The following is a 26,437-nucleotide window of genomic DNA, read 5'->3' as shown; positions in this document are numbered from 1 at the left end:
AGGTGAATGGATAAGGAAGCTGTGGTACATATACACCATGGAATATTACTCAGCCATTAAAAAGAATTCATTTGAACCAGTCCTAATGAGATGGATGAAGCCGGAGCCCCTTATACAGAGTGAAGTAAGCCAGAAAGATAAAGAACATTACAGCATACTGACACATGTATATGGAATTTAGAAAGGTGATAACGATAACCCTATATGCAGAACAGAAAAAGAGACACAGAAATACAGAACAGACTTTTGAATTTTGTGGGAGAATGTGAGGGTGGGATATTTCAAAAGAACAGCATGTATACTATCTATGGTGAAACAGATCACCAGCCCAGGTGGGATGCACGAGACAAGTGCTCCGGCCTGGTGCACTGGGAAGACCCAGAGGAATCGGGTGGAGAGGGAGGTGGGAGGGGGGATCGGGATGGGGAATACATGTAAATCCATGGCTGATTCATATCAATGTATGACAAAACCCACTGGAAAAAAATAATAATAATAATAAAAAAAAAAAAAAACCAAAATAGTAAGTGCCAAATGTACTGTATATTAAACATCATGATAAATACTTTTCATGTGTCATCTCATTTATTTTTTATAAAAGCTAGTAAGAGTACCACAACTAATAACCTCTATTTTACAGATGAGAAAAGTCAAGGTTTACAAAAATTAAAATGTCAAATCATACAGCTAGTAAATAGAATCACTAAGGTTTAAACTCTCTCTGAAGCCATACAGCTTTCCTTCTTTAAAGTGACCCTAAAAGTTAAAATGAGATTGATATTACTCGAAGGGAATTAACAGATAAGATAGACAATTTTCAAGTATTTTCATGGTAACTAACTTTACTGTATTTTCAAGTCCTCTGAGGGAAAAAAGAAAGAAGTGTATAATGTAGGGGCAAGTTGGACTAAATGAATTCTAAAGGCCTTTGCAACTCTAAGACTATGAGATTTAGTGTAACAAAGGGTTTGAGGGCCTAACTGAGACATTTAAAAAGTAATAAAATAAGAAACCTCCAAATTTAAAAATGTCCTAGTGCCTTTTCATAAAAACTGTTTAAAAATTGTCTAAACAACCTAAACATCCATTGACAGATGAATGGATAAAGAAGATATGGCACATATATACAATGGAATACTACTCAGCTATAAGAAAGAACAAAATGGGGAGGGAGGTTTAGAAGGGAGGGGACATATGTATACCTATGGCTGATTCATGTTGATATTTGACAGAAAACAACAAAATTCTATAAAGCAGTTCTTCAATTAAAAAGGTAATTAATTTAAAAAGACCAAAATAATGTCATCTGAAGCAACAAGGATGCAATTAGAGGTTATCATACTAAGTGAAGTAAGTCAGAAAAAGAAAGACAAATGCCATACTGTGTCACTTACATGTGGAATCTAAAATATAACACAAATTAACCTATCCACAAAACAGAAACAAATACACAAATAGACAGCAGATTTGTGGTTGCCAAGGGACAGGGGAAGAAGAGGGGTATGCGAAGAATTTGCAAACTATTACACTTAGAATGGATAAACAGCAAGGTCCTACTGTGTAGCTCAGGGAACTATATCCTGGGATAAACCATAACGGAAAAGAATATAAAAAAGAATGTATATGTGTGTATAACTCAGCTTTGCCATACAGCAGAGATTAGCACACTATATAAATCAACTTTACTTCGATTAAGAAAAAAACAGTCCAATTTAAAATTTTTAAGTATGTATGGTGATGGATGTTAATTACACTTATCATGGTGATAACTTACAATATATACAAATACTGAATCATTATGCTGTATATCTGAAACTAGTAACATTATATGTCAATTATACCTCAATAAAAAATATAGTTCAATATTACATGATCTTCTATGTTATGGTTCATCCTAGAGATACGTGATATGTATTAGCAAGTGATTTTATTTTTACACTTACAATGTAATCATCTTCCCCAAAAAAATTCTCTGAGATAAAATATACTGTGGCATAAAGAAAATCTCATTAAGAAACAATTTGTTTTAAATTAGTATCACTACTATGGAATCATGTCTACTAAAAAAAAATAGAAAGTGGAAAGATGAGACAAAGATTTTATTCTTTACTCTCCAATGGAACAGAATTTCACATTTCAAATAAATTAAAATAACTTTTCAAACTGCAGATATAATTTCTTTCAACTAAACAGGAAAGATTTAAAGAACATTCTACTTTGATGTACATACATCGTACTTGTAGCTATAAATTCAGTACGTTCTATAGCAGTGTCTTGACTGGCTCATGGATACCTCTACATTCCCTTCCTGAGTCACCAGTGAATTCCACTCTACATCCAGCTAGAATACACAGTAAGTAAGACAACCCCTAAGAGAGCTTTGAAACAGAAAGATTTTGACTTACAGATACAGGACTTCCATCTCAACCGATTACCAACAGATCGGCCTTAATACCTGTATAAGAATATCATGGATCTGTATGTCAACGTCTCTTAAAGACGACGTCTTCCTGGGATGCAAAAGCAGACAACTATGAAGTTAACTCAGGCTCCAGATGTCCTGAACAAGCTCCATTTCCTTACCTATGACTCACAGACTAAGTAATAGCTTCTCCTTAAAACTTTCCAACTCTCTTTTGAAGGACACCCACCCCAAAATAGTTTTGACACATTACTCCACAGTTTATCCTTCTTTTTCAATCTTTCACACTCTCAAAATGTTATTCTGATACATGTTTACTTACACCATCTAATGTGGACCAAACCTGTGAGTCATTAGCACAGATGTCACACTCCCACCTGACACACACTGCCGCTGACTTCCTGTAGCTTAGGCAAAGGGATGTAAAGCAGTTGTTACTTAGAAGTCAGAGGAAAAGAAATTTCCTCTGACTTTTAGAAAGAAAGGGGGCACAGGGAAGGAGAAAGTCGGCCAAGTAGCACATACTTACATTGGTCAGGGGGGCGTGTGCAAACATAGAAAATCCTTCAAAGATATACTCGTGATCATCATATTCGATAACAGTTGGCCTGTCAGTCTAAAAGCAAAGAGAAACATGAAGCATGAACAAATGATATGACTTGCATGCACAGTATCCTTCAGGACACAGAGCAACCAACCAAAGCAGGCAAGGACGGACTCCTGCTCACGTTCTCCCAAACACCAGGGAGAAACTTTACAAAGAAGCTTAATTCTAGCTTGGTAGGATTCTCTGATTTCAGTTATATAGCAGACAATCAAGGAGGTTTATTATGGCTGCCATAAAGGGAAAAAGGCTCCATGACTTCATTTTCTAGGAATTTGTTTTATTTAATCTCATAATACTGCCAGTCCTGTTCTTACTAAACTATATTTCTGTTCTAACAGAAGTCCTAACAAGAAAAAGATAATAACACAGCCAAATCAAAGCTCAAAGTAGAGAAGACTAAGCATCACAACCGTCAAAACGAGCTAGCCTGGAAGGCTCCGAAAGGCCCCAGGGCACCAGCAGCGCCTTCCCCCACAGCTCCATCCCCAGACCCTCCAAGGAAAAGCCCAGCCAGCAGACACTGTAACAAACCAATTCTTGCATAATGTCAAAGATCTTAATTACCTGAAAAAAGAATCTAATTAAAATATACAAATGTTGATCTAAGCATAAGAGATTCGCTTCATTATGCCATTCTTATGTCTGCCATTTTTAATCCTAAATGCTAAACATGGAGCAAATGATCAAGATTAGAAACCTAAAAGACATGTTTTTTTTACATAGATATTGAACATTATTCTTTTAAACATTTATATATATATAAACATTTATACACACACCTACACACACATACATATATATATGAAAAGCTTAGGTGGGTAGGGGGAACTAAAGAATATCCAAACGCACATTATTTGTTTTTCCAATATTACTGTTACTTCCCATCCGAAAAACTCAACAGAGTTGTCCTAAATTAACTATAATGAGAGAACTTCAAATGAAATAATAATGGTACAGCCATTTTGGAAAATAGTTTGGTAGTTCCTCAAAATACTAAACACAGATTTACCACACAATCCAGCAACTCTAGTCCTAGATTTATACTCAAAGGAAAGGAAAACACACATCCACACAAAAACTTGTATATAAACATTCATAGCAGCATTATTCATAACAGCCCAAAAGTGGATACCACCCAAATGTTCTCTGACTGATGAAAGGATAAATCAAATATAGTATATCCATACAGCAGGATATTATTTGGCAGTAAAAATGAATGAAGTTACATATTATACCATGGATGAATCTTGAAAAGATTTTGCTAAGCAGAAGAAACCAAAATGATCACACATTGTATGATTCTATTCATATGAAATATCTAGAGTAGGCAAATGATAAAGACAAAATATGTTAGTAGTTGCTGAAGGCTGGGGAGTAGGAAAGAACTGACTGCTAATAAGTACAGGGTTTCTTGAGAAATGATGAATATGTTCTAAAATTAGATTGTGGTGTTAGTTTCACAATTCTAAATATCATAAAATATGTATTTTAAATGGGTGAGTTATGGTATATTAATCATATTCAATAAAGTTGTTAAATAATTATTAATAATCTAATTCTGAAGGACTTCCCAGTGGTCCAATGACTAAGACTCTGAGCTCCCAATGCAGAGGACCAGGGTTCGATCCCTGGTAGGGGAAATGGACCCCACATGCCACAACTAAGAGTTGGCATGCTGCAGTGAAGATCCCGAGCACCCCAATAAGTCCTGGAACAACCAGTGTGCCCAGCCATGTCCAACTCTGCAACCCCATGGACTGGAGCTCGCCAGGTTCCACTGTCCATGGGATTTCCCAGGCAAGAATACTGGAGTAGGTTGCCATCTCCTTCTCCAGGGCATCTTTCCAACCCAGGGATAGAACCTGGGTCTCTTCTATCTCATGCACTGACAGAAGGATTCTCTACCACTGTGCCACCTGGGGAGCCCCTATACTAAACCTGATCTTAGGCAAAAAGCTGAGAAGCGATCAATAATAAATAAAATATTCCTTCAAATAGGAAAGTAACTTTTATGTAGAAAAACATAAAAAAAATCTGATTTTGAAATTGAAATCTCTTAAAAAAATGTAACCAGAATTAATTAATTATACTGCTGTGAACATCAGTATAGCACAGTAACACAGCATACCGCTGTGTACTACAGAGTCAGTCTGCCCAGGTTCAAGTCCCCACTGTGCTACATGTTGCCTGAATAACCTTCAGCAAGTTACTTAACCTTATTTGTAAAACATGGACAACTGTCCCATCTGCATACTGGGGAAAACAATACCTACTTCATCAACCTTCTGTGAGAAATGAGTTAATACATTTCAAATGCAGAATGGTGCCTGGTACCATAGTCAACAAATATTAGGCATTTACTGTCATAAATGCAATAGTTATGGGTCACTAGATAATATATAAGTTATTTGCCAATTTTTAAGAGATGCACAAATGTTCTATGCATTCTTCCAACTCTATAGTTCCAACAGACCTATCCATAATCCACTGGCTATTATGAGGTACCAACAATATAAAAGAAAAATGACACAGAAATTAGCATAATGAAAGGAAGCCAAATTAAAGTCATTATGATAAAGGCCAGTTTTATCAACATAAAAATAAAATATTTTTTTAAGAACTGAGTCCACACTTAGCCTATTCACATTTCAACCTATTAACACACATAGATCCTATTTATATTTTTTAACAAATGAAATAGATTTTGGTAGGAACTTACTAAAAAGTTTGTGGGAGGTGAGACTGTAATTCGATAGTGGAAAAGCCTGCCAGCATTGTTGGTCATAGGACGACAGGGCTTGATGGCCTGAGGGGAAAAACAAAAGTAAGTTTAAGAGTAAAGTGGCAAAACATTGTTACTCAAAACTAGACTGTATTTTCTAGATTCGCATCTGACCAAAGAGGTTTTGTGTGTGTTCCTTCACAAACTGGTAGGAAAAGAACAGTATTCACTTTACCATTAATTGAATGGATAAACATGGGTCGGCTGGTCACTGGTATTCAACCTACCTATTCACATATAATAGAGATCTTTCTAGAACTAAATTTCCATGACGATCGTCCTTTTCATTTGTAAAATAACACAATACTTGACCTTGCTAACCTCCCAATAAACCAAAAAGCAAAAAGAACAATCTCAGAAGTGATAGCAGTAGGCTATAACAGGAAGGGGAATAAAGTGATATGGTTAAATACACTGAGTAAAAATAGAAGGAACCAGAAATGCAGGAAGCACAAGAATTGGTGGGACAGAACATGCATGGAGCTTAGGACAAGAAAAGGAAAACAGCATCAGCAGAATCACTGGGTACTCTGACAGACACAGCAGCGTGTGACCCAGACCACCCTTCAGGAAAGGACTTGCTGCCCTCTGTGAACAGTGCTGACAGCAGTCTCCAGCTGTCGGCTCCTTCAGGATCTGTCTGCGTCACGAGCAGACTGCCTTCACCTGATGGCAGGTGTATACTGAGCAAGACAGAGGTACGAAGGCCCAGCCACCACAGCCCACCTTGAACGGGCAATTCCTTGGGTCATCACCAGGTTGACCGGGGCTTTGTTGGGGCTGACTCACAGTTCGGCCAATCACTCTGTCCAATCTTGCTCATACCTTCTTCCGCTCACAGGTGAAGATCCCTAAGAAACATCATGTGCCCCAGACTTCACCTTAGCATCTGCTTCCGAAGAATCCAGGGTGTGACAGTAGGTACCAGAGGTGATCCAAGAAAGCAGGAGGTAAGATAAGGTTTTGGAGCTGAATCACCGGCCATTCGACTGGCAATGAACCCATCACAATGCCTCGTGGCACACATAGCCCCTGGCACAGATAACACACCAGCTGAAACTTTCAAAGATGCTCAGTGGGAGACTGTACCAGCGGAAGCGGGTGCAATGCGCCAGGTGTTGAAGACTTTGAGTGACCAGAAGTTGCATGCATAATGAGATGGATGACTACTGCCGAGCACCACTGATGCTCCACCTTGTTCCTCAAACCTTAGGGTCATCTCAGACTGCTTGCTCCTCACGCCCAGAAGTTTCTGATTCAGCAGCTGAGGCAGGCTTGAGAATCTGCACATCTACTAAGGTCTGAGGTGCTGCTGATATTAGTCAGAAGGCCTCAGAGAACCACTGCTCTGCAGAAATGCAGCAGGAGAGGAGGAGGAGGAAAGTTAGCTGTAAACCAGACATGAAAGCAGAGGACCTGCTGAAGACCCACTAGGAGGCTCCCATCACCAGCAGTGAGAGGTCAGGGAGTCTGCCAGTACTGCACCCGGGGCTCACCTGTCAGAGCTGGTGGGCCTTAAAGACTAATTAACAACCATCTGCCATAGGTCTGTTATTCCAAGGTCAGGGCTATGGAACCTGGGATGAGGACATACAGGTTTTGACGCCTTGTTGTTGTTTAGTCACTCAGTCATGTCCAACTCTTTGTGACCCCATAGACTGTAGTCCGCCAGGCTCCTCTGTCCATCGGATTTCACAGGGAAGATTTCCCACTGAGTGGGTTACCATTTCCTTCTCCAGTTTGACTCCTGCTGCTGCTGCTAAGTTGTGTCAGTCGTGTCCGACTCTGTGCGACCCTATAGATGGCAGCCCACCAGGCTCCGCCGTCCTGGGATTCTCCAGGCAAGAACACTGGAGTGGGTTGCCATTTCCTTCTCCAAGTTTGACTCCTTAGAGTCCTCTAAACCTTCTGAATCTTCAGAGGCAACCTAGCCTTGTCTATGAAGAGCAAGCACTCCCCTGTCTGAAGACAAGGAAAGCCCCTGAAGGTGACATTGTCCTCACCTCCCCGACCCCATCAAATCTCCCTACCTGACAAGAGACCTATAATTAGGGTCATTCCACAGCATAACTGCCAGGTTGGATGAAGAACAAGCTGGAATCAACACTGCCGGAAGAAATATCAATAACCTCAGATATGCAGATGACACCACCCTTATGGCAGAAAGCGAAGAGAAATTTAAAAGCCTCTTAATGAAAGTGAAAAAGGAGAGTGAAATAGTTGGCTTAAAACTCAACATTCAAAAAACGAAGATCATGGGACATCCAGTCCCATCACTTCATGGCAAATAGATGGGGAAACAAATAGAAACAGTGACAGATTTTATTTTCTTGGGCTCCAAAATCACTGCAGATGGTGAATGCAGCCATGAAACCAAAGATGCTTGCTCCTTCGAAGAAAAGCTATGAAAAACCTAGACAGCATATTAAAAAGCAGAAACATCACGTTGCTGACAAAGGTCTGTCTAGTCAAAGCTATGGTTTTTCCAGTCATCATGTATGGATGTGAAAGTTGGACCATAAAGAAAGCTGAGTGCCAAAGAATTGATGTTTTTGAACTGTGGTCTTGGAAAAGATTCTTGAAAGTCCCTTGGACTTCAAGGAGATCAAACCAGTCAATCCTAAAAGGGAATCAGTCCTGAATACTCACTGGAAGGACTGATGCTGAAACTGAAGTTCCAATACTTTGGCCACCTGATGTGAAGAACTGACTCATTGGAAAAGACCCTGATGCTGGGAAAGACTGAAGACAGGAGGAAAAGGGGATGACAGTGGATGAGATGGTTGGATGGCATCACCGACTCGATGGACATGAGTTTGAGCAGACTCTCAGGGTTGATAATGGACAGGGGAGGCTGGCGTGCTGCAGTCCATGGGGTCACAAAGAGTTGGACATGACTGAGCGACTGAACTGAACAGCATAACTGGTTTCACATTTCACAGCTGGAAAGTACTAAAAGGGAACATAATATCCCACAGGAACTATAACAACTAGCCAGTGCCAGCACGTGCCAGCAGCAGGAGTTCACACAGGACTGGCAGTGCATGCTCAAGAAGACCAGAACACAAGAGTTGGTTAGGGAAGAGCTGACTTAGTTGGGAGCATTCAGGATCCAAGGCCATCAGGAGATGCTGGCAACTCCCTACTAAGATGTCTCTCAGTCGTGTCTGAGTCTTTGTGACCCCATGGACTGTAGCCCACCAAGCTCCTCGGTCCATGGGATTCTCCAGGCAAGAACACTGGAGTGGGTTGCCATTATTTTCTACAGGGGATCTTCCTGACCCAGGGATTGAATCCAGGTCTCCTGCACTGAAGGCAGATTCTTTACCATCTGAGTCACCAGAGAAGTCCCACTCAGATGTCTTAGTAGCGTGAAAAAGCAACGGCCCATGCTGACTAAAGTGAAAATATCAAAACTGCAGGACAGACAGAAGAGGAAGGAATTCAAAGATTCAAGGAAATGGGCACCTTGGGATGGATATAACATCTATGCCCGAAAAATATACCAGATAATCATCTTTCATGGCCCAGAGGACATGCCACTGACCAAGGCCAAAAGGCACATGCTGGCAAAGGGGCACCAGCATCAGTAGGAAGAGATCAGTAGTGGCATCCTCTGCAGGCCAGGACTGAGCATAAGAGGGGGCTGACACAGTACACAGCTTGCTGACCACATCAGGGATGACAAGACTCTGAAACCAGAGGCAAGACGATGGAGCTCATTTTAAGAATCCAGGTTACACAATTACCATCGTGACCAGCAGGACCAAAGCAGCAGCCAAGGGGATCTGACCCAAAAGGGTCACAGAAGAGGCTTTCACAGTCTGATGTCCTTGGGTACAAAATAAATGGGTAGCTGACAAGCATACCACCTTAGTTTGTGCCAAAGGAAGAAATTAAGACTGGACACACAAGAGGCTTAAGGTAGGTTGCTCCAATACACAGTCAAAATCCCTTGCCCAGTTCCAGACCTGTTCAAGGTTACTGGACTGAAATCCACTGACTACAAAGGTGCCCAAGAGGCCAGAGGCCAGGCCCTGTGACACAATCACAAGCAAAAATGGTCACGACAGCCCTGTCCTTCCCCAAAGGGGCCTATGGCCATTGTGCTCAGGGAACTGTACTCTGGGGAAGGAAGAAGCCAGACAGTTCAAGGAGTGCTGGACACAGCATCTGAATCAACTGATTCTCAAAGACTGGACATATCATCCTGGTATCCCCGTCAGAGTGGGGGAGATGAGGCCAAGGTAGTACAGATCTTGGTCAAGGTCTGGCTTATAGGAGGTCCACTGAGTCTATAGATCCACCCAGTGGTCATTTCCCTGGTCCCCAGATGTACCACTGGACTTGACAAAATGGGCAGATGGTGCCACCTCCCCCTGAGTCCTTGATCTGTGGAGTAAGAGCCACCTTAATAGGAAAGGCCAAGCAGAGCCCATCCTGGACATCAGAAGCAGTGTGACTCCGGGGGAATGGTGGAGATTAGTGCCACCCTTAAGGATCCAAATGACACAAGGATGACTGCCCCTCTCACGGTCTGTTTAGTTCACCAGTCTGGGCCCTAAAGAAATCAAACGGATCCTGGCAGATGACTATAGACCACAAGAAGCGCAGCCAAGTGGCTCCGACTGCACCTGCCATGCCAGGTATTACAGCGCAGTTTGGGCAGATGGACGTGATCTCAGGTACAAAGTGTGTGGCAACTGGCCTGATGAATGTATTCTTTCCTATCCCAACAGGATGAGGACCAGCTCTGATGAGAACCGGTTCACGTTCACATGGAATAGGCAACATTAACGGTTTTGCCAGCAGCTTGTGTGAATTCTACTCACTGTCATAATACAGTCCAAGGTGCTCCTGACCTTCTAAAATACCGCAGCATGGTATACTGCTCCATTGTATCTCTGACATTATGTCGATTGAGAGGAAAGTCTTGGTAAACTGTACATGCTCCAAAGCGTGGGAGAGAAACCCTACCAAGATTCAGGGTCTCCCAGAGCCACACCGTTTTTAGGAGTCAGTGGTTCCAAGACAGCCATGCAAAGTAAAACACAAAACTACCTCCTCTTCCCCTCCCACAGTGAAGAAGGAACCAGAATACCAGGCGGGCCTCTCTGGGTTCAGGAGGCAGCGCCATCCTCAGAGAGGAATATTACTACAGCCCATTTACTAAACGGCACAAAATGCCACCAGCTATGAGAGCAACTCAAGTGAGAAAGGCCTCAGCAGTTGCAAACCACAACTCAGGCTGCCCTGCAATGCGGGCCACGTGATTCAGCAAATCCCAGACTGCTGGTGGGAAAAGATGCTGAGGGGGCGTGCGGACACACTGGGAGAATCACCATGCTGGACTCTGAGGTTCTGAAGCCAAGCCATGCTGTCTATCATGAAGAATTATGTGCCTTTGAAAAGCAATTTTGGGTGTGCTACTGGGCCCTGGCAGACATGGAAAGCATGGCCAAGGGACAGCAAACAGACATTGGGCTGGAACTGCCCGATGAGAGCTGGGTTCTGCCAGTCCCCTCTGGGAACAGGTTTGGGTGGGGCCACCATGAGAAGGAGGGTGCCCATTACCAGAACCAGGCACGCACAGAGCAGAGGGCATGAACAAACTGCGCACCCACCACTGTCGCATCAGCACACTCCCTCCTCAGCTGATGACGAAAGACGGGGGGATGAAAGCAGAACGAAAAGTCCAGGCTCAGTTTGCAAATGGGTCAGCCAGAAAGGAGATACAGGGACTTCCCTGGTGGCCCTGGGGTGAGGACTCCAAGCTCCCAAAGCAGGGGGCCTGGGTTTGATCCCTGGTCAGGGAATTAGACCCTGCATGCCATAACTAAGGTTCCCACATGCCATAACTAAGGGTCCTGCATGTCGTAACTAAGACCCGGTAGAGCCAAATAAATAAATAAGTGTTCTTTTAAAAAAAAAGAAAGAAAGAAAGGAGGTGCAAGCCAAAAACAGACTGTGCTGCAGCCTTCTTCATGGATGGCTCTGAAGACAGGGATGAGGGAGAACCACCTAGCGGGCGGGGTCTCAGGTGGTGTACCTGGTCATCTACTTTGTGTGGAAAGAGAAGTAGCCTGAGGTTAGAATAAAGATGGACTCGTGGCAGAAAGCAAGTGGCTGGCCAGTTGGTCAGAGGCCTAGAAGGAAAAAACCTGGGAAGATCAGGGATAAGACAGTCTTAGGGTGTCCCCGGGGCAGGAGGCATCCACCATGGAAGATGTTCTAAACCATCGAGCTGACAAAATGCCCTGGCCAGGTGCTGCCAGCCAGCCTCAGTCAGCAGTCAGTCCCCCAGAGCTGACAGGATGGGTACATGAATGAAGTGGACACAGGAGCAGACAGAGCTCAACAGCATCCAAGATTAAGCTGCTAAGCTGACTGCCATGTTGAATACCCAGCCAGCCACCTACAATGACCACCGTTGGGACCCCAATGTGGGACCCCTTGATGGAATGTGGACCACGTAGGCCCCATCCATGGTCAAAGGGCCACACGTACTCTGAGGATGGGTTTGCCTGCCTCAGCCAGCACCACTGCCCACCCAAATCTCCCTTCACGGAGGGCCCTGCTGCTCAGCTGTGCAAAAAGCAGTCGGCACACAGCCTGCAGCTGTCAGCTCCTTCCAGGTCACCCTCCACTACAAGAACCCCTCCGCCAAGGGCACGCCCTTTCTCCGGCGGCTTGCTCGGGACAGACGGAGATGCGCCTATGAAAACCATCCCGGCCCCCCGTGAGACAACTTCGACAAGCCCAGCTCTAGAGGTCCACCCCAGCTGGACTTCCCCCTCCGCTCAGTCCTGAGCCCACACTCCTCCTGCCTGTGAAATGTCTCCACGGCAGCCCCGCCTGCAGAGACCCCGACCTGAGGCATGCACACAGACACTCACAGGGCACAGGCCTTGTCCCACACAGCCTCACGATACTTGTTGTTGCTTAATCCAAGTGGTGTCCAACTCTTTGCGACCCCATGGGCTGTAGCCTGCCAGGCTCCTCTGTCCATGGGATTTTCCAGGCAAGAACACTGGAGCGGGTTGCCATTTCCTTCTCCAGGGGATCTTCCTGACCTAGGGATCGAATTGGCATCTCCTGTGTCTTCTGCAACGGCACCTCCTTCTTCTTCTTTACCACTAAATCACCAGGGAAGCCCCAAACACAATGTGCTGAATCATAAAGTGACAATCCTGGGATTAATGAGAATACCTTGCAGAAGTAAAACGTAACGGGGAAAAAAATGAAGGAAAATAATTGATCGGGAGTAGTTACATGTAACTCTTCGATGTAAAAGTGTTCAACTCATCATGCAAACACCTTTGGAGTATTCCTGACAACCCAGGGGCTAGGGCGTGACACAGGTCAAACAAGTCCGTGTGACACTCACAGCTGAGCGGGGACAACAAAGACTAACAAAGGCAACGGCGTACACTCACATCCCCAAGGAAACAGGACATGTGCCTTACAATGACAGCATTTCTCCAGGGAGATTCACCACCGTTTACAACAAAAACATGAAAAACAATTACAATTATGGACCATTTTAGGATACTGAAAATGATTTTTTTAAAAAGAAAAGGGCAACTCAAATTCACTTTGCCTACTTTAAATAATGAACCTCCCAAAGTGTCCTTGATAACATTCCCATTCCACCCCCAAAACCCAAGTACATCTCTTCTCCAATGATTAGTAACAGACACTATCAGGGAACCTGAGAAGACTATTTCCAGGGTATTATTCCATTTATGGGGAGAAGAATAGCAGCAGCATCTGTCTACTTTTGGCTGCTCAGCGCTGACAAATATAATAACCCAAACCAGTTACCTCTTCTCCGGGATAAATGCTGTGCCTGATGCCCGTGCGTCTCGCTTTTGCGCTGCATTTGCAGAGTGGGCCATCATTCATCTGTCAGAAACAGAATGTAATTAGTTTTTATTGGGGGGAAAATCCACTCCATGCACGACAATGCCGCGGAAACTGTGTGGGTTTTAATGTCATGAGTACCGAAGCTCTGAAAAGGCTGTCAAGGTTTGAAGATTAAACGGATGTTCCAAAACCAATAAAGCTGCAAACTGTCTATATTGTCTGATAAAGGGAAACGCTATGACAACGCTGAATTCCCGACTTATTTGTGCAGCCGAGCAGAAAATATCAATGTCAGCGCCCTGTTTGCCCCCATCTTCTCCTACTGCTTTCCAGTATGTTCCTGCTATTTCTTATATCAGGAAAAATTACTCTTTCACAAAAGAAAAGCCTAGTTTATATTCTGAAGGAACATGTAGAATGCTTTGAAGGTGACCTGCAGATTAAATGTTTTCAAAGAAGAGACCAAAAGGTATCTCAAGCAGAAGGAAGAAAATGACTCCTAAAACCAGAAGAACTTCTAGCTCCAATCAGATGATTCTGTGTCTGTTTTTTCACCTGAATTCATTTTCTGGCCATAACTCCACTCACATGATTCAGTAAGTGAATAATCCTGGGTGGCTCTTGGATAGAAAGCTGCTGGTTAAGCACTACAATGGGGAAGGTGGGTAATACCTAGCTCAGGGTCCACATGATCAAGGAACCCTTATTCTAATTTTGATGTATGTACTGCTTAAGCCAGCACTAGGAATAACACACATATGATATGCTTAGTAATTTAAAAAAAAAAGGAAAAAACAGGCTTCAAGAAGCCAAAATGTGAAAAGAAGATGGCTGTTCTACATGAGGAACCAGGACAAGAGAAAAAAGAGAAAGAAGGAATCCAACATTATGCTCCAAGAACGTGAAAGTGGAAAACAAAGTGTCAGTCGCTCAGTCGTGTCCAACTCTCTGCGACCCCATGGACTGTAGCCCAGTAGGCTCCTCTGTCCATGGAATTCTCCAGGTAGGAATACTGGAGTGGGTGGCCATTCCCTTCTCCAAGGGATCTTCGCCACCCAGGGATTAAACCCGTCTCTCATGTTGCAGGCAGATTCTTTACTCTCTGAACCCAGGAACATGAGACACATCTAAATGGAATGGATCACATAAGTGAGTGAGAAGACCAAAAAGGCAGAACTGAGGTCAAAACCTTAAAGGGCCTTAAAAGCCAGTTTGTGAGTTTATTCAATATAAATAGTTAATATGGAATCAAAAAGGAGATCAGAGCATCAGTCTGAAGAATGGAGAAGTGGAGTTCCATTTCTCACTTTTTTGGTATTAATTAAAATATATTTATATATATTATATATTATGAGACATATATATTCTATATACATACACATATTTCTTTAAAGTTCTATGGATTTATAACTCATTTTGTCAAAAATATCTCAATAAAACTTTGAAAAGAAATATTAAAAAAAACTATAAGTCTCTTTATCCCTTTGAGAAATCTAAAGCTCCAGGTGGTACAAGAGAGGAATAATATGGCTACCTAAAAAAAAAAAAACAAATCACATTGAGATATTATCCAAAATAACAGCTGGCAGACAGAGATGTGATTGAATTCCCACCAAAGTCACAACACATTCCCAATGCTGGGCACAACTTGTGATGAAAAATGTGGAAAAATCATTTAGTGCTCACTTATTTCCAGGGAAGCAAACAGACGTCCTACATGCCTGTCTTTTACCAGGGTCTGGTCTCCGATACAGATCGGCCCTTTATGAGGCTCAACTATACAGAGGATACAAAACCAAATACAGTCAACACAACACTGAGACTATTTGTTTCTTAATATGAGAACAACAGTCCATTAAAAGACCCCACACCAGGTAAGGGGAGTGATTAATGGAGAAAGGATTTTTCTCAGGGGACACACAAATGTTCTAAAATTAAATTGTGATGACTGTACAATTCTGTGAATATACAAAAAAAAAACTGAACTGTACACCTTAATTGTGTAAATTGTATGGTATGTGAATTATAACTTGCTAGAGCTGTTTAAGTAAACTCCGGGAGTTGGTGATGGACAGGGAGGCCTGGCATGCTGCGATTCACGGGGTCGCAAAGAGTCGGACACGACTGAGCGACTGAACTGAACTGAGAGCTGTTTAAAGAGATCCTATACATGATTAATATACCAAAGTGAAGATTCCAAAATGTATTGACAATTTGCAAACATTTCTGCTCAATTCTCAGAGAGCAAAAAGGACCACAAAGTACATTTCTGTCAGGCATTCTAACTATATTAATTCTATATATAAAAAAAACAATTAGAGAGCTATATCTAATATGAACCATGAGAACAATATCAAAATAATGTAGAATGGTATGAATTTATTTACAAAATCTAAATTTTAAATGATCTTTTGCTAGGAATATGTTTTATTATGCTTGATAAGTTGACATGTATTAAAGATACTATTTTTGTATGTATTATACATTTGTAAAAATACAACTCTTTTATAAAGGTACTATTTTGCATTATGAATTGTATGTGCATGCTCAGTTGCTCAATAGTGTCTTCCTCTTTGTGACCCCATGGACTAGAGCCCCCCAGGCTCCTCTGTCCATGGAATTTTCCAGGCAAGAATACTAGAGTGGGTTGCCACTTCCTGCCCCAGTGGTATCCCTCCAACCGCGGGATTGAACTCGCGTCTCTTGCATTTCCTGCATTGACAGGCAGATTCTTTACCACTGTTCCACCAGTATAACTTCATAATAAAACAGTAAGTGAAAATAAAAAATAATTACGTCCAACTATGATGTCACTGGCTTCCCAGGTAAAGAATTCGCCTGCTAATACAGGGACACAACAGATGCGGGTTCGATCCCTGGGTTGGGAAGATCTCCTGGAGGAGGGCATGACAACCCACTCCGATATTCTTCCCTGGAGAATCCCATGGACAAAGGAGCCTGATGAGCTACAGTCCACGGGGTCGAAAAGAGTCAGACACGCCTGAGAAACTGAGCATAAACACACACGATGTCATTAGCTAGAACACGCTTAATAACAAGGAGAAGTTACAACGAATTGTGACTTCTACCAACTGGCAAATACGAAGTCTTACAGGGCCTGGGACATTGTTTACTGTATGGCTGCAAGACAACTTCCAGGTGAACTGCTTTTAAAAAGAGCTACAAGTGCTCTCTCCCTCATCCTACCATTCGTCTCCTTCCGTTTACTGCAAGTTTAATGAGGCAGCACCATCATCCTGCTCCCTCACACAGGATTTACAAACATCGTCAAATATGATTCAAGGAGCACTTGCTCTGGTGCTTACGCTTTGGAGCTGAACACTGAAGCTGAAAAGAAATAAGCTGTGAAGGATGACGCCCAGCCCTGAGAGTAAAATTCAGTTTCAATACCACTACCATGCATCTTCTGAGCCAGCAGTCATAAATGTGATGTGTGGGTCTGCAACCTTCACAGCAAGAGCATAAAAGCCTGCGCACCTGGCCTGGGTCGTTGTACCAAAGTTCATCATGGAGTCGGTCAGGATGGGCCTTTTTACGTTTGATTTCTGCAATGACGTCGAAAACTTCAGAGTCTGAGCTGCTAGAGCAGGTGCTGTCCTCATCGGACTCGCATTCGGATTCACTGGAACTCTCTATGGAGGTGAGGGGAAAAAGATGCAGAGAAGCTGAAGCAGTCTGCAAGCTGGTTTTACATGAAGATTTTATATGGAGATTTACATTTTACATGAGGGTTTTACATGTGGATTTACTTCCAAATGACCGACACGTAAGCACGTACGTTTAGAAATGTTAAGGACAGCTGTTTATCTTCCAGCAAATACTCCAGTGCCTACTCCACACTAGAACTCTGCTAAGCAACCCCATAAAATCTAATAGAGCCCATGATGCTAAGCCACAATCTAGAGGGGGAAACAAAGGATCAACGATTTTTAAAGAAAGACTTGGTGAACAAGACCAGAGAAAATGCAAATCACCAGAGCTGTTTGAGGTTTCACCTCCTAAAAGGTGCAGTGAATCCACCCTGATCCAGAAAGGTCACTGGGGTTTCCTAGAAGGGGTGCACGTGACCCGGGTACGGGGATGGAGGCGTGGTTAAGCTGATAAGAAGGAAAGGAACACAGATGGAGTGCTGCGGGCAAAAGCATAGAGCAAGACTATGGGTGGATTCTGGCTGGAGCAAAGGCCTCACAGGAAAAAATCCAGAAGTGAGGGGGTAAAAGGTCATGAATGCCAGGCTCTGAACACCAGACTGAATCAGACTCCAAATTTTTTTCTCACAATAGTAACAATAAGAGACTTCAGTCCTTCAAAATGACTAGCTAAAAACAGACCAAGAATTATTGTAATGAAACGAGCCAGTCACAAAAGACAAATATGGTGTGACTCTACTTCTATGAGATACCTAGAGTAGTCAGATTCATAGAGACAGAAAATAAAAGGGTGGTTGCCAGAGGCAAAAGGAGACAGGAATGGGGAGTTGGTCTTTAATCTAGATAACTTTCAGTTTAGCAAGATGAAAAGAGCTCCAGAGGTTGTTTACACAATATGAATGCACGTAACGCATTACAGGGCCATACATTCAAAAATGGCTAAGTAGTATATCTTATGTGTATTATGAACATGTTCTTTGTATTTTACTAAAATAAAAAATGAAAAAAAAAAAAAAGACCTAGAACTTGGACTGATCCTAGAAGAGATTAATGCAGTACAGCGTAGTAAGAAGGAACACTTAACACTGTTGTATTTTCGAGTTTACTACGTGAGATGGGTACTGTCATTCCTCTTTTAAGATGAGGAAATCGAGACACAGAGAAATCACATCACTTGCCCGAGATCACATTTCAAGTGGTGGAACAAGGATTCAAATCCAGGCCAGCTGGTTCTGTCATGCTTTTCCCCACCATGGACACTGCCTCTCAGTGAGGGAGAGGTAACAAAGGTGGGCGGACGAGAGCCAGGTTAACAGGCAGGAAAAGGCGCACTGAAGTCTCCTCTGCGTACAGCGTTGTGTCAGGGGCTAAGGACACAAAGTGGTGAGAAGCAGTGATCTCAGCATCTCCTTGGAGTCTCAGAATACGCATGTGAAAAGATGCAAGAAAGTGATGGAAACTTTGTGAATAAGGAGATAGCTTCAAACAGAGCTGGACTCTGGTGGGAGTTTCCACACCCTGGCAGTGGAGAGAGCCACAGGAGATGCCTGCCCGTCAGAGCAAGAGGCGTGGGGACAGGTTCCTGCTTTTGACGGCAGGCTGGCTGTGGTCCCTTCTGATTTTAAGACAGAAGGATTCTAGCGGGACACAGTGGCCAGCATGCCTTGCAAATGAGATCTCTTATGTATTCTACTGAATATAACTAAGGGAAAAGAAAATCAAAAAGAAGAAAGTTACATTGCTATGTATTTGCTGACTGGAACTAAGGAAAATAAAATGGACATTAGGAAATTTCACAATGGGACTCTCAAGGACACATTCCAAAAGTCTGGTATTAAACAATAAAAAAAAGGGCATAAGATCTTGGTCTAGTAACTTCAGACTCACCTAAATCTTCATCTAGCTTTGTCTTGGGAGGCTCCCATGGGGGTCTAGCAGCTTTGGCCTTCTCTTGCCTGCTCCCCAACTCTTCCTCAAATTTGTCATATAAGTCACGGAGCCTACTTGTTCCAACTACAGTAGAATCTCCCTTTGAAAAATAAAGGATCAATATTAGGAACTACAGTAATAATAGTCATACCAAAGAGACAGAAGAACTCACCAATAACCAAAGATTTCTAACAGCAAGATATCATTTTTCAACCCTCAATTTAACAAACATTTTAAACACAAAATGCCCAGAGTGCTGGCAATGAAGCTCTGAATTGCACACACATTTATGGCTGACACAGTCCTCAGGTAAATGCACTTTGCCAACCCTTAGAAAGGTTAGAAATCTTCACCTATGCCCTTTTGATACAACAACCAGAAAATCATAAACCCCTCAGAATTCATGACACCTGACACCTTCCTAGAGAACATATACCCCTCCCCTACTGAAATTCACTGATGGTGTATATGCTACATTAACCCAGTGACCCACAAACCACACAGGCACCCCATAAACACAGGGACACACACACACACATACTCTCTACAAACACAGGGTTCTGCAATACATTCCTGGAGGAAGTTCCTCACTTTTCCTTACTGTCCTCCCAGGTTGAAAATCACTTTAAACATCCACCTGAAATGCACATTTGACATTTTCAAAAGGCACCTTTCCAACATAAAATAAATATTCAATCATAAAATCTGCAGTTATTCCCAAAAGAGGGTGCCTGCTTTCCTCAGCCCCACCTCATTACTGGTGATGCTGAGGAGGCTCTGACACTTAGGCCCTCTCTGCACCAGTGGTGCACAAACAGAAGCCAATGTTGGCCTTGTGGTTTATCAATCTTCCTTCTACACTGGAGTTTTAACACATCCACAAAAATAGGTGAGGAAAAGCAAAAGCTCTGCCTGTTTAAATGTTCTGAACCTCAGGACCTTCAACTTTATTTCAAGAATAATGATACCCACGGGGAGCCATTCTCCCCTTCCTCCTTGCTAACAGAACTGTGATTCCCTTCAGGTTTGGGGCAGAGAACTTGGGATCTCAGAAGCCAGTCCCCCTACGCCACAGATGTCTCTGTCCTAATCCCTGGAAAGCGAACACGCCACCTCTCAGTGCAGAAAGAACTGTGCAGATGCGATTAAGGCTACAGAATTTGAGGTGGGGTTATCTGCATGGACCCAGTTGAATACTTTAAAAGTGGAGAGGCTCTTGCAGCAGCAGTCAGAGGTGCAACAGAAGAGGCAAGAGACATTTAAAGCTCAAGAGGGACTTGACCCACGCTGCTCGCTCTGAATATGAAGGAAGAGGTCCATGGGCTGAGGAATGCACAGGGGGTCCAGAAGCCGGGAACAGCCCACATCTGCCAGACAGCAAGGAAACAAGGGCCTCCATCCCACAGCCATAAGAAACTGAACTCTGCTAACAACCTGAATGAGCAAGAAAACAGGTTATCTCCAGAAAGGAGAGCAGTCCTGCCAGTACCTCAACTTAGCCAGGGAGACCCAAGTTTGACTTCTGACCTACAGAACTGTGAGCTAATAAATGTGCCATATTTTAAGCCATGAATGAAGTCTGTGGAGATGGGTTATGGCAGAGATGGAAAATTAATCCATTAAACACGATTTGGGGCGAAGGGATGGAAGAAGAGATCCCCGGGGAACCCTGGGCTCCACCCGGTACTGCCCTCTGCATCTGTGTCTGGGCAGAGGTGTGTACGGACACGACGCCTGGGGCTCCCGTGGGCATCCTGCAACCACGGTGGACCCTCCAGAAGACAGCGATGCCCACCTACGGTCCTGCCATCACAAAGGCGCTAAATACACACCAGCCACCACCTCCCTCCAGATGGCTTGTCGAGGAAAACAAACCCAGCAAGCTTAAACCACGATCAGTTAAGTATTCTCATTTACAACAACATTCTGAAGTAACAGATGCCTTCTTTCCAGGGATGTTTTAAGGATTCAGGGAGGTAATCTGAGACGCGCGGAGCAGTTTCACAAACAGGGCTCCATGTATGAGCCTCTCCTCGCCTGCGTCACCTGAACTATGACTTAAAACCCTGCTTTTCTTTATCAAGTAAAATATCATGCCACCAAGAGAGACCTCTCCAACCTTTTTGCCAGAGGCAACAGTCTCCTGTCAAGCTCACCATAGGTAAGGGCCCAGTCCAAGTCGAAGCTGTTTTTACAAAATTCCGAACAACAGAATGCTCTCTTATCTATCCCACCCACTAAATCTAACATCTCCAGGCTCTCCTGTCCTAAATCTGTAGGTATCCCTTCGTTCACTCATTCATTTCATCAGTGAACATGACTGTGTGTCCATCCTATGGCAAATACACCTAACTTAATGGGGATGGAGGCATAGTGCCTGTTAGGGGAGAGAGGAAAAAAAAAAAAAAAGAAAGGGAGAGTGACGGAAAATAAAATGGAGATGGAAGAAAGAGAAGGAGAAGCAAGCACCCAGAGGTCGTGGGGCCCCACAGCAACGAGGCACAGCTGCTGAGCCCCACGGAGCCCCATCGTGAGCAGTACGTGTGCTGACGCTCCTGAGAGCCCATCCAAGGTGACGACACTGCGACGCCACAAAACCTGCAACCAGCACAGGAAACCTGCTACGGGTACCTCTGGTCAAGGGCAGACTTGCAAGAGACAAACTCAATTCTCCCTTGTTTCTCATTTTGAGGGAAAAACACACACACGCATACAGATGTATACCGCAGAATGCACAACAGAGCTATGAGTGACCACCAGCATCAAGACTAGCAGTGTCATCAAAAATCAGAATGAAAAGATCGTTCCATAAACCTGTGGCACTCTTGCCTTTGTAAAGCAGCTTTTGTCTACAGCAGTGGTTCTCAACCAGGGGTAGGGGTGTTCTCTCACCCACCAGGGGACACTGGGCAATGTCAGAAGACAGCTTCGGTTATCACAGGCACGAGGGTGCTACTGGCATCCAGGGCACAGAGCCCGGAGATGCTGCCCAACATCCGACCCTGCACCGGCAGGACCCGTGCACAAGGGGCTATCCAGCCCAAGACGCCGACAGCACCGGGCTTGAGAAGCTCTGGTCCAATAGCTTCTCTCCTACCAGACCTACCACCTGATCCATGGGGTCACTGGAGTAGTAGTTTTCTGAGTGGGTGCACCGAATCCACACAGGCTTAAGGAGTTCTTCCTCCTCCTCCTCATTTTTGTCAGGCAGCGCCTCCTCTGGCTCCTTTTCCTTGACTGAGGTATAATTTTTCTCTTTGCCAGAGCCCTGGATGTCACTCCATCTGTCTTTTTCTTCCTCCCAGCGAGCTCTCTTCTTCTCCCTGCTTGGGGAGCGACTTCAAAAGGGGGCGAAGGGAGGCTATTAAAAATGTTCTTTCCTTGTAAAACTTTTCTATTTTACCTGTTTAGTTCATTTGTCACCTAAAAGAAAAATGTCATGCCAAACCACCATATTCATTTGTATGAAAAACCGGTGACCCCCTGACACCAGTCTGCTGACATCAGAATCACCTGAAGTTACTTTTTTAAAAATACAAATTCCCAGGCCCTACCCCAGATCTACTTACTGATTCACAGTCTCCGGGGGTGGGGCCCAAGATTCTGTATTTTTAATAATCTCCCCAGGTGATTCTGGTGTGCATCCGGCAGGTTCAGGAGCAACCGGCAAACCATAACTCCTAGAATAGAAAGATCTCTGGGAAACATGTGGACATCTCCATCTATAGACAATCTCAGCATTGAGCACACTAATTTTGAATTCTCCACATCTTGTTTTGCCAAGAGAAAAAAAAAAGTCTTCACAAAACATGATCTTCACTTAGCCATAAATTTAGCCTGAGGACCAAAATCCAAGAGTGAACCAGTTATACCATCCCTCACCATTTCTCTGGAAGCCCGTACTTGGGTATTACTGCTTAATGAACCACCAATTCACCTAATTCTGATCCCCACAGATACTAATAGTAACTCAATTAAAAAGGAAAAAAGCAATTCTATCTCCTTGAATCGCTGGAGCATGAAATTTGCAAAGGCTCAGCGTATGGATGTGCTTGGAGGGAAAAACCCATAGGGTAGATTTTTAAATTAAGCCCAGGACATTTCAGTGGAACCATACAGACTTGGAGAATCCAGCCAAGGAAAGAGACTGCTTTATTAGTGATGCGCTGCCACCTCGGCAGCTCTACTAACAAAGTCACTCTTATCCAAGAAGGTTTACATCTGGGTCAAAGCCACAAGTAAGTTTTCCCATCAACTCTATCACTCATTTCTAATTTTATAGCAGGGAAAATATAACTGTAGGTGTATATACATCAGGGGGAAAATAGTCGGCGATTAGAAGGATTATATATACTACTTATTGATGCAACTTCTAAATATTACAGTGTACATCAAGAGGTTTGTTACCAGAAAAAAATATTTACTGTGAAGTAAAATGTATACATGTTCACTGTAGAAAAATAAAACAAAAATCACCTGTAACACCACTCAGAGTTAACAATTATATTTCACAAATATGTTAAAAGATATGGGTATATAAACATACAAGTTTCTAAAAACAGGAACTCTGTAGCCTGTTCTCCTCAACAAAGTGGTAAATCAGGAACATCATTCTACTTCAATACATCTACATCTGAACCATTTTTAATAATGCATATCATTCTTTTATATGTATATATCATAATCTGACAAATCTGATCATTGTCATTTAGGATGTTACCTTTCTCTCCCCATTGAAAACAATGCTACTGTAAATATACTTGTGTTCTTTGCATACTTGTCATATTATTTCACACACACAGAGTGTGTACTTTTTTAAAGGCTTCTCTACAGATAAGAATTACCAGTTTAGATTACCACCAAAACTGTATGTGATTTCCCATTTCCACACAACCCGTCAACATGATTGTTTTTAATCTTTTCTATCCTTACAAAGAGAGCATCTCATTTAATTTGTCACTGCTGAAATAACACGTTTCACATTCACTTCTTTTACTAATATGAACATGAATCAATACACCATGCCGATATTTTTTAAATTAGGATTACAGTCTTTTTTATTGACAGTTTTTTATTTCAATTATCACCCATCTTCTGTCACATGTAATGTAACCTTCTTCAGTCTATTTTCCTTTTAATTCTGTTTATAGCTACATCGGAGAAGGCAACAGCAACCCACTCCAGTACTCTTGCCTGGAAAATCCCATGGACAGAGGAGCCTGGTAGGCTGCAGTCCATGGGGTTGCAAAGAGTCGGACACGACTGGAGTGACTTGGCAGCAGCAGCAGCATAGCTACCTACAATCTTTATGTGGCCAAATGCAAAGATTGTTTTTGTTTCTATTTCCAGTCTTAGTGTTATGGCTGTAATCCTTTCCCATAGCAGGGTTAAATCAATATTTTATATTTTTCAGTTACTTTTAACATTAATTTTTTTTTACTCTATCTGTCCAAGATCTAAGGCAGAAATCTGAACCCAATTTCTTTTCCATTCAGTTTGCATTGTTTCCGTATCAGTTTCTCCTCTGATTTGAAAAAACAACTTTATGATAGATGTAAACCTTTATATATATAGGTTGAATGTTGTTCCAGATTGGTGTCATTGACCTATTTATACCCATACCAAACTGTGCATTATTTTTCTTCATTATACTCACTTCTATTCCCAAGAAAAATTTGAGTCCTAGTAAAGTTCTAAAAACAGTACCTCAACTAAACTTACATTAAAATTATAGATTTTTTGGAAGGCAAATATACTCACCACTATACCACCAACACCGCTAAAACCTACAAATATTTTGGAAGAACACTGGTATGTTTTTTAACCCTATCTTCCACTCCCACTCCAGGAATTTAACATGCCCTCCATTCATTTACATCACCTTCCTTGTCATCTACCACACTTAATATCTTCCTATTGATCTATATATTTTTAAGTTTATTAAGAAATTTAACTTTACTCATTTAAATTTTCTATTATATTTTCTATTAGTAAGTAGGTATTCCTGGTATTCAGGGGAGGCTCTTAATTATGATATGTTTATTGTATAACTGTCAACTTTAGTGAGTTAATTCTAACATTTCCTGACTGATTCTCTTGAACTGTCCTGGTAATATCATTAGCTAATAATGGCAAATCCTGGCTCCCTGTGGTGTGGTTTTATTTGTTTTTGTTTGTGGTCCTTCCTGAGAGCCTGACACTCTTGTAAGCACTCTGATAGACTTAGTCCTGACAAGAATCCTGAGGCAGATATAAACATCCCCTAGACAGGAAACAGAATTAGAAATTATATCACTTGCCCACTCTCACACAGCTAGTAAGTAATAGTTAAATGCTAATATGATTATTTGACACAGACATTTTGACATGTACTAAAAATCCCATCAAATGTTTTATTATTATCACCATTGAGAAACACAGGCAGAAGACATCCTTACGCCATCCACTTTAGGCAGGTGTCTTAAATAATGGATGATCAGGGTTGTCTATTGTGAACAACAATTAGTATTCTTTTTTCTTTTTTCCTTTTTTTAACACTTTGAGAGGGACATTTCAAAATAGGAGTAAAACATCATTTTAGGTAGGTGTCTCAGGCATTTCAAATTTCAAAATCCAAACTCAAAATTGTTGATAATATGCTATATTATGAACTATGGTAACTTTTCCTCCTTTATAGTATTTACATCTATAACTTTTATTTTCTCATCTACTGCATTAGTTAGAATTCAAAGAATCCAAGTCTCTGCCTTCTCCACAAGTTACTGGGTATTGGAGAAGAAACAACTAAACCAAGAGATTTCTAGCACTCCACATTAAAAACCAACCTCAGATGGGCCCTTAATGAGTTCCACAAACACAGTATCTTAGCTTTTCCCCTATCTTTCTCTCCTCCTCTTCCTCAGGCCCTTTCTCACTGAACAGACTCTTCCTAGTTGACCTCATCTAATTCATGGCTTTTAGCATTTCTGGCTAAGATCTCTTTTCTGAACCTTATACTTCTGTGTCCCACTAGGTACCACAAAATTCCACCCAGCTGTCTCACTGACTTTCAAATTCCACTTGCCCAAAATTGAACTCATTCTTTTGCCTGTTTCTTAGTGTTTCTAGCCCTCCAAGGGAAACATCAGATCTCAGGTGATAGGACTTGGGTCCTACTGACT

General features: G+C 42.5%; 1 protein-coding gene across 6 annotated transcripts in view; it reads right to left on the bottom strand.

The window, feature by feature from the left end:
* Window positions 1-26,437, bottom strand: part of DROSHA (drosha ribonuclease III) — a 122,027-nt gene that overhangs the window by 82,485 nt on the left and 13,105 nt on the right. For 4 of the 6 annotated variants that reach the window (XM_061129289.1, XM_061129286.1, XM_061129290.1 and 1 more), the window contains exons 5-11: window positions 22,847-22,957; window positions 22,384-22,615; window positions 19,236-19,377; window positions 17,176-17,330; window positions 13,636-13,716; window positions 5,749-5,835; window positions 2,952-3,038 (exon numbers count right to left, since the gene is read on the bottom strand). In XM_061129289.1, the coding sequence (XP_060985272.1) occupies window positions 2,952-3,038; window positions 5,749-5,835; window positions 13,636-13,716; window positions 17,176-17,330; window positions 19,236-19,377; window positions 22,384-22,615; window positions 22,847-22,957 (895 nt within the window). The remainder of the gene's footprint in view (window positions 1-2,951; window positions 3,039-5,748; window positions 5,836-13,635; window positions 13,717-17,175; window positions 17,331-19,235; window positions 19,378-22,383; window positions 22,616-22,846; window positions 22,958-26,437) is intronic. The other 2 variants (XM_061129291.1, XM_061129292.1) reach the window with 1 other exon arrangement.

The sequence above is a fragment of the Dama dama genome, chromosome 25 (genome assembly GCF_033118175.1).
Source record: "Dama dama isolate Ldn47 chromosome 25, ASM3311817v1, whole genome shotgun sequence".
NCBI lineage: Eukaryota > Metazoa > Chordata > Mammalia > Artiodactyla > Cervidae > Dama > Dama dama.
The sequence above is the reverse complement of the archived record's forward strand: the minus strand, read 5'-3'. Positions and strand labels throughout refer to the sequence as shown.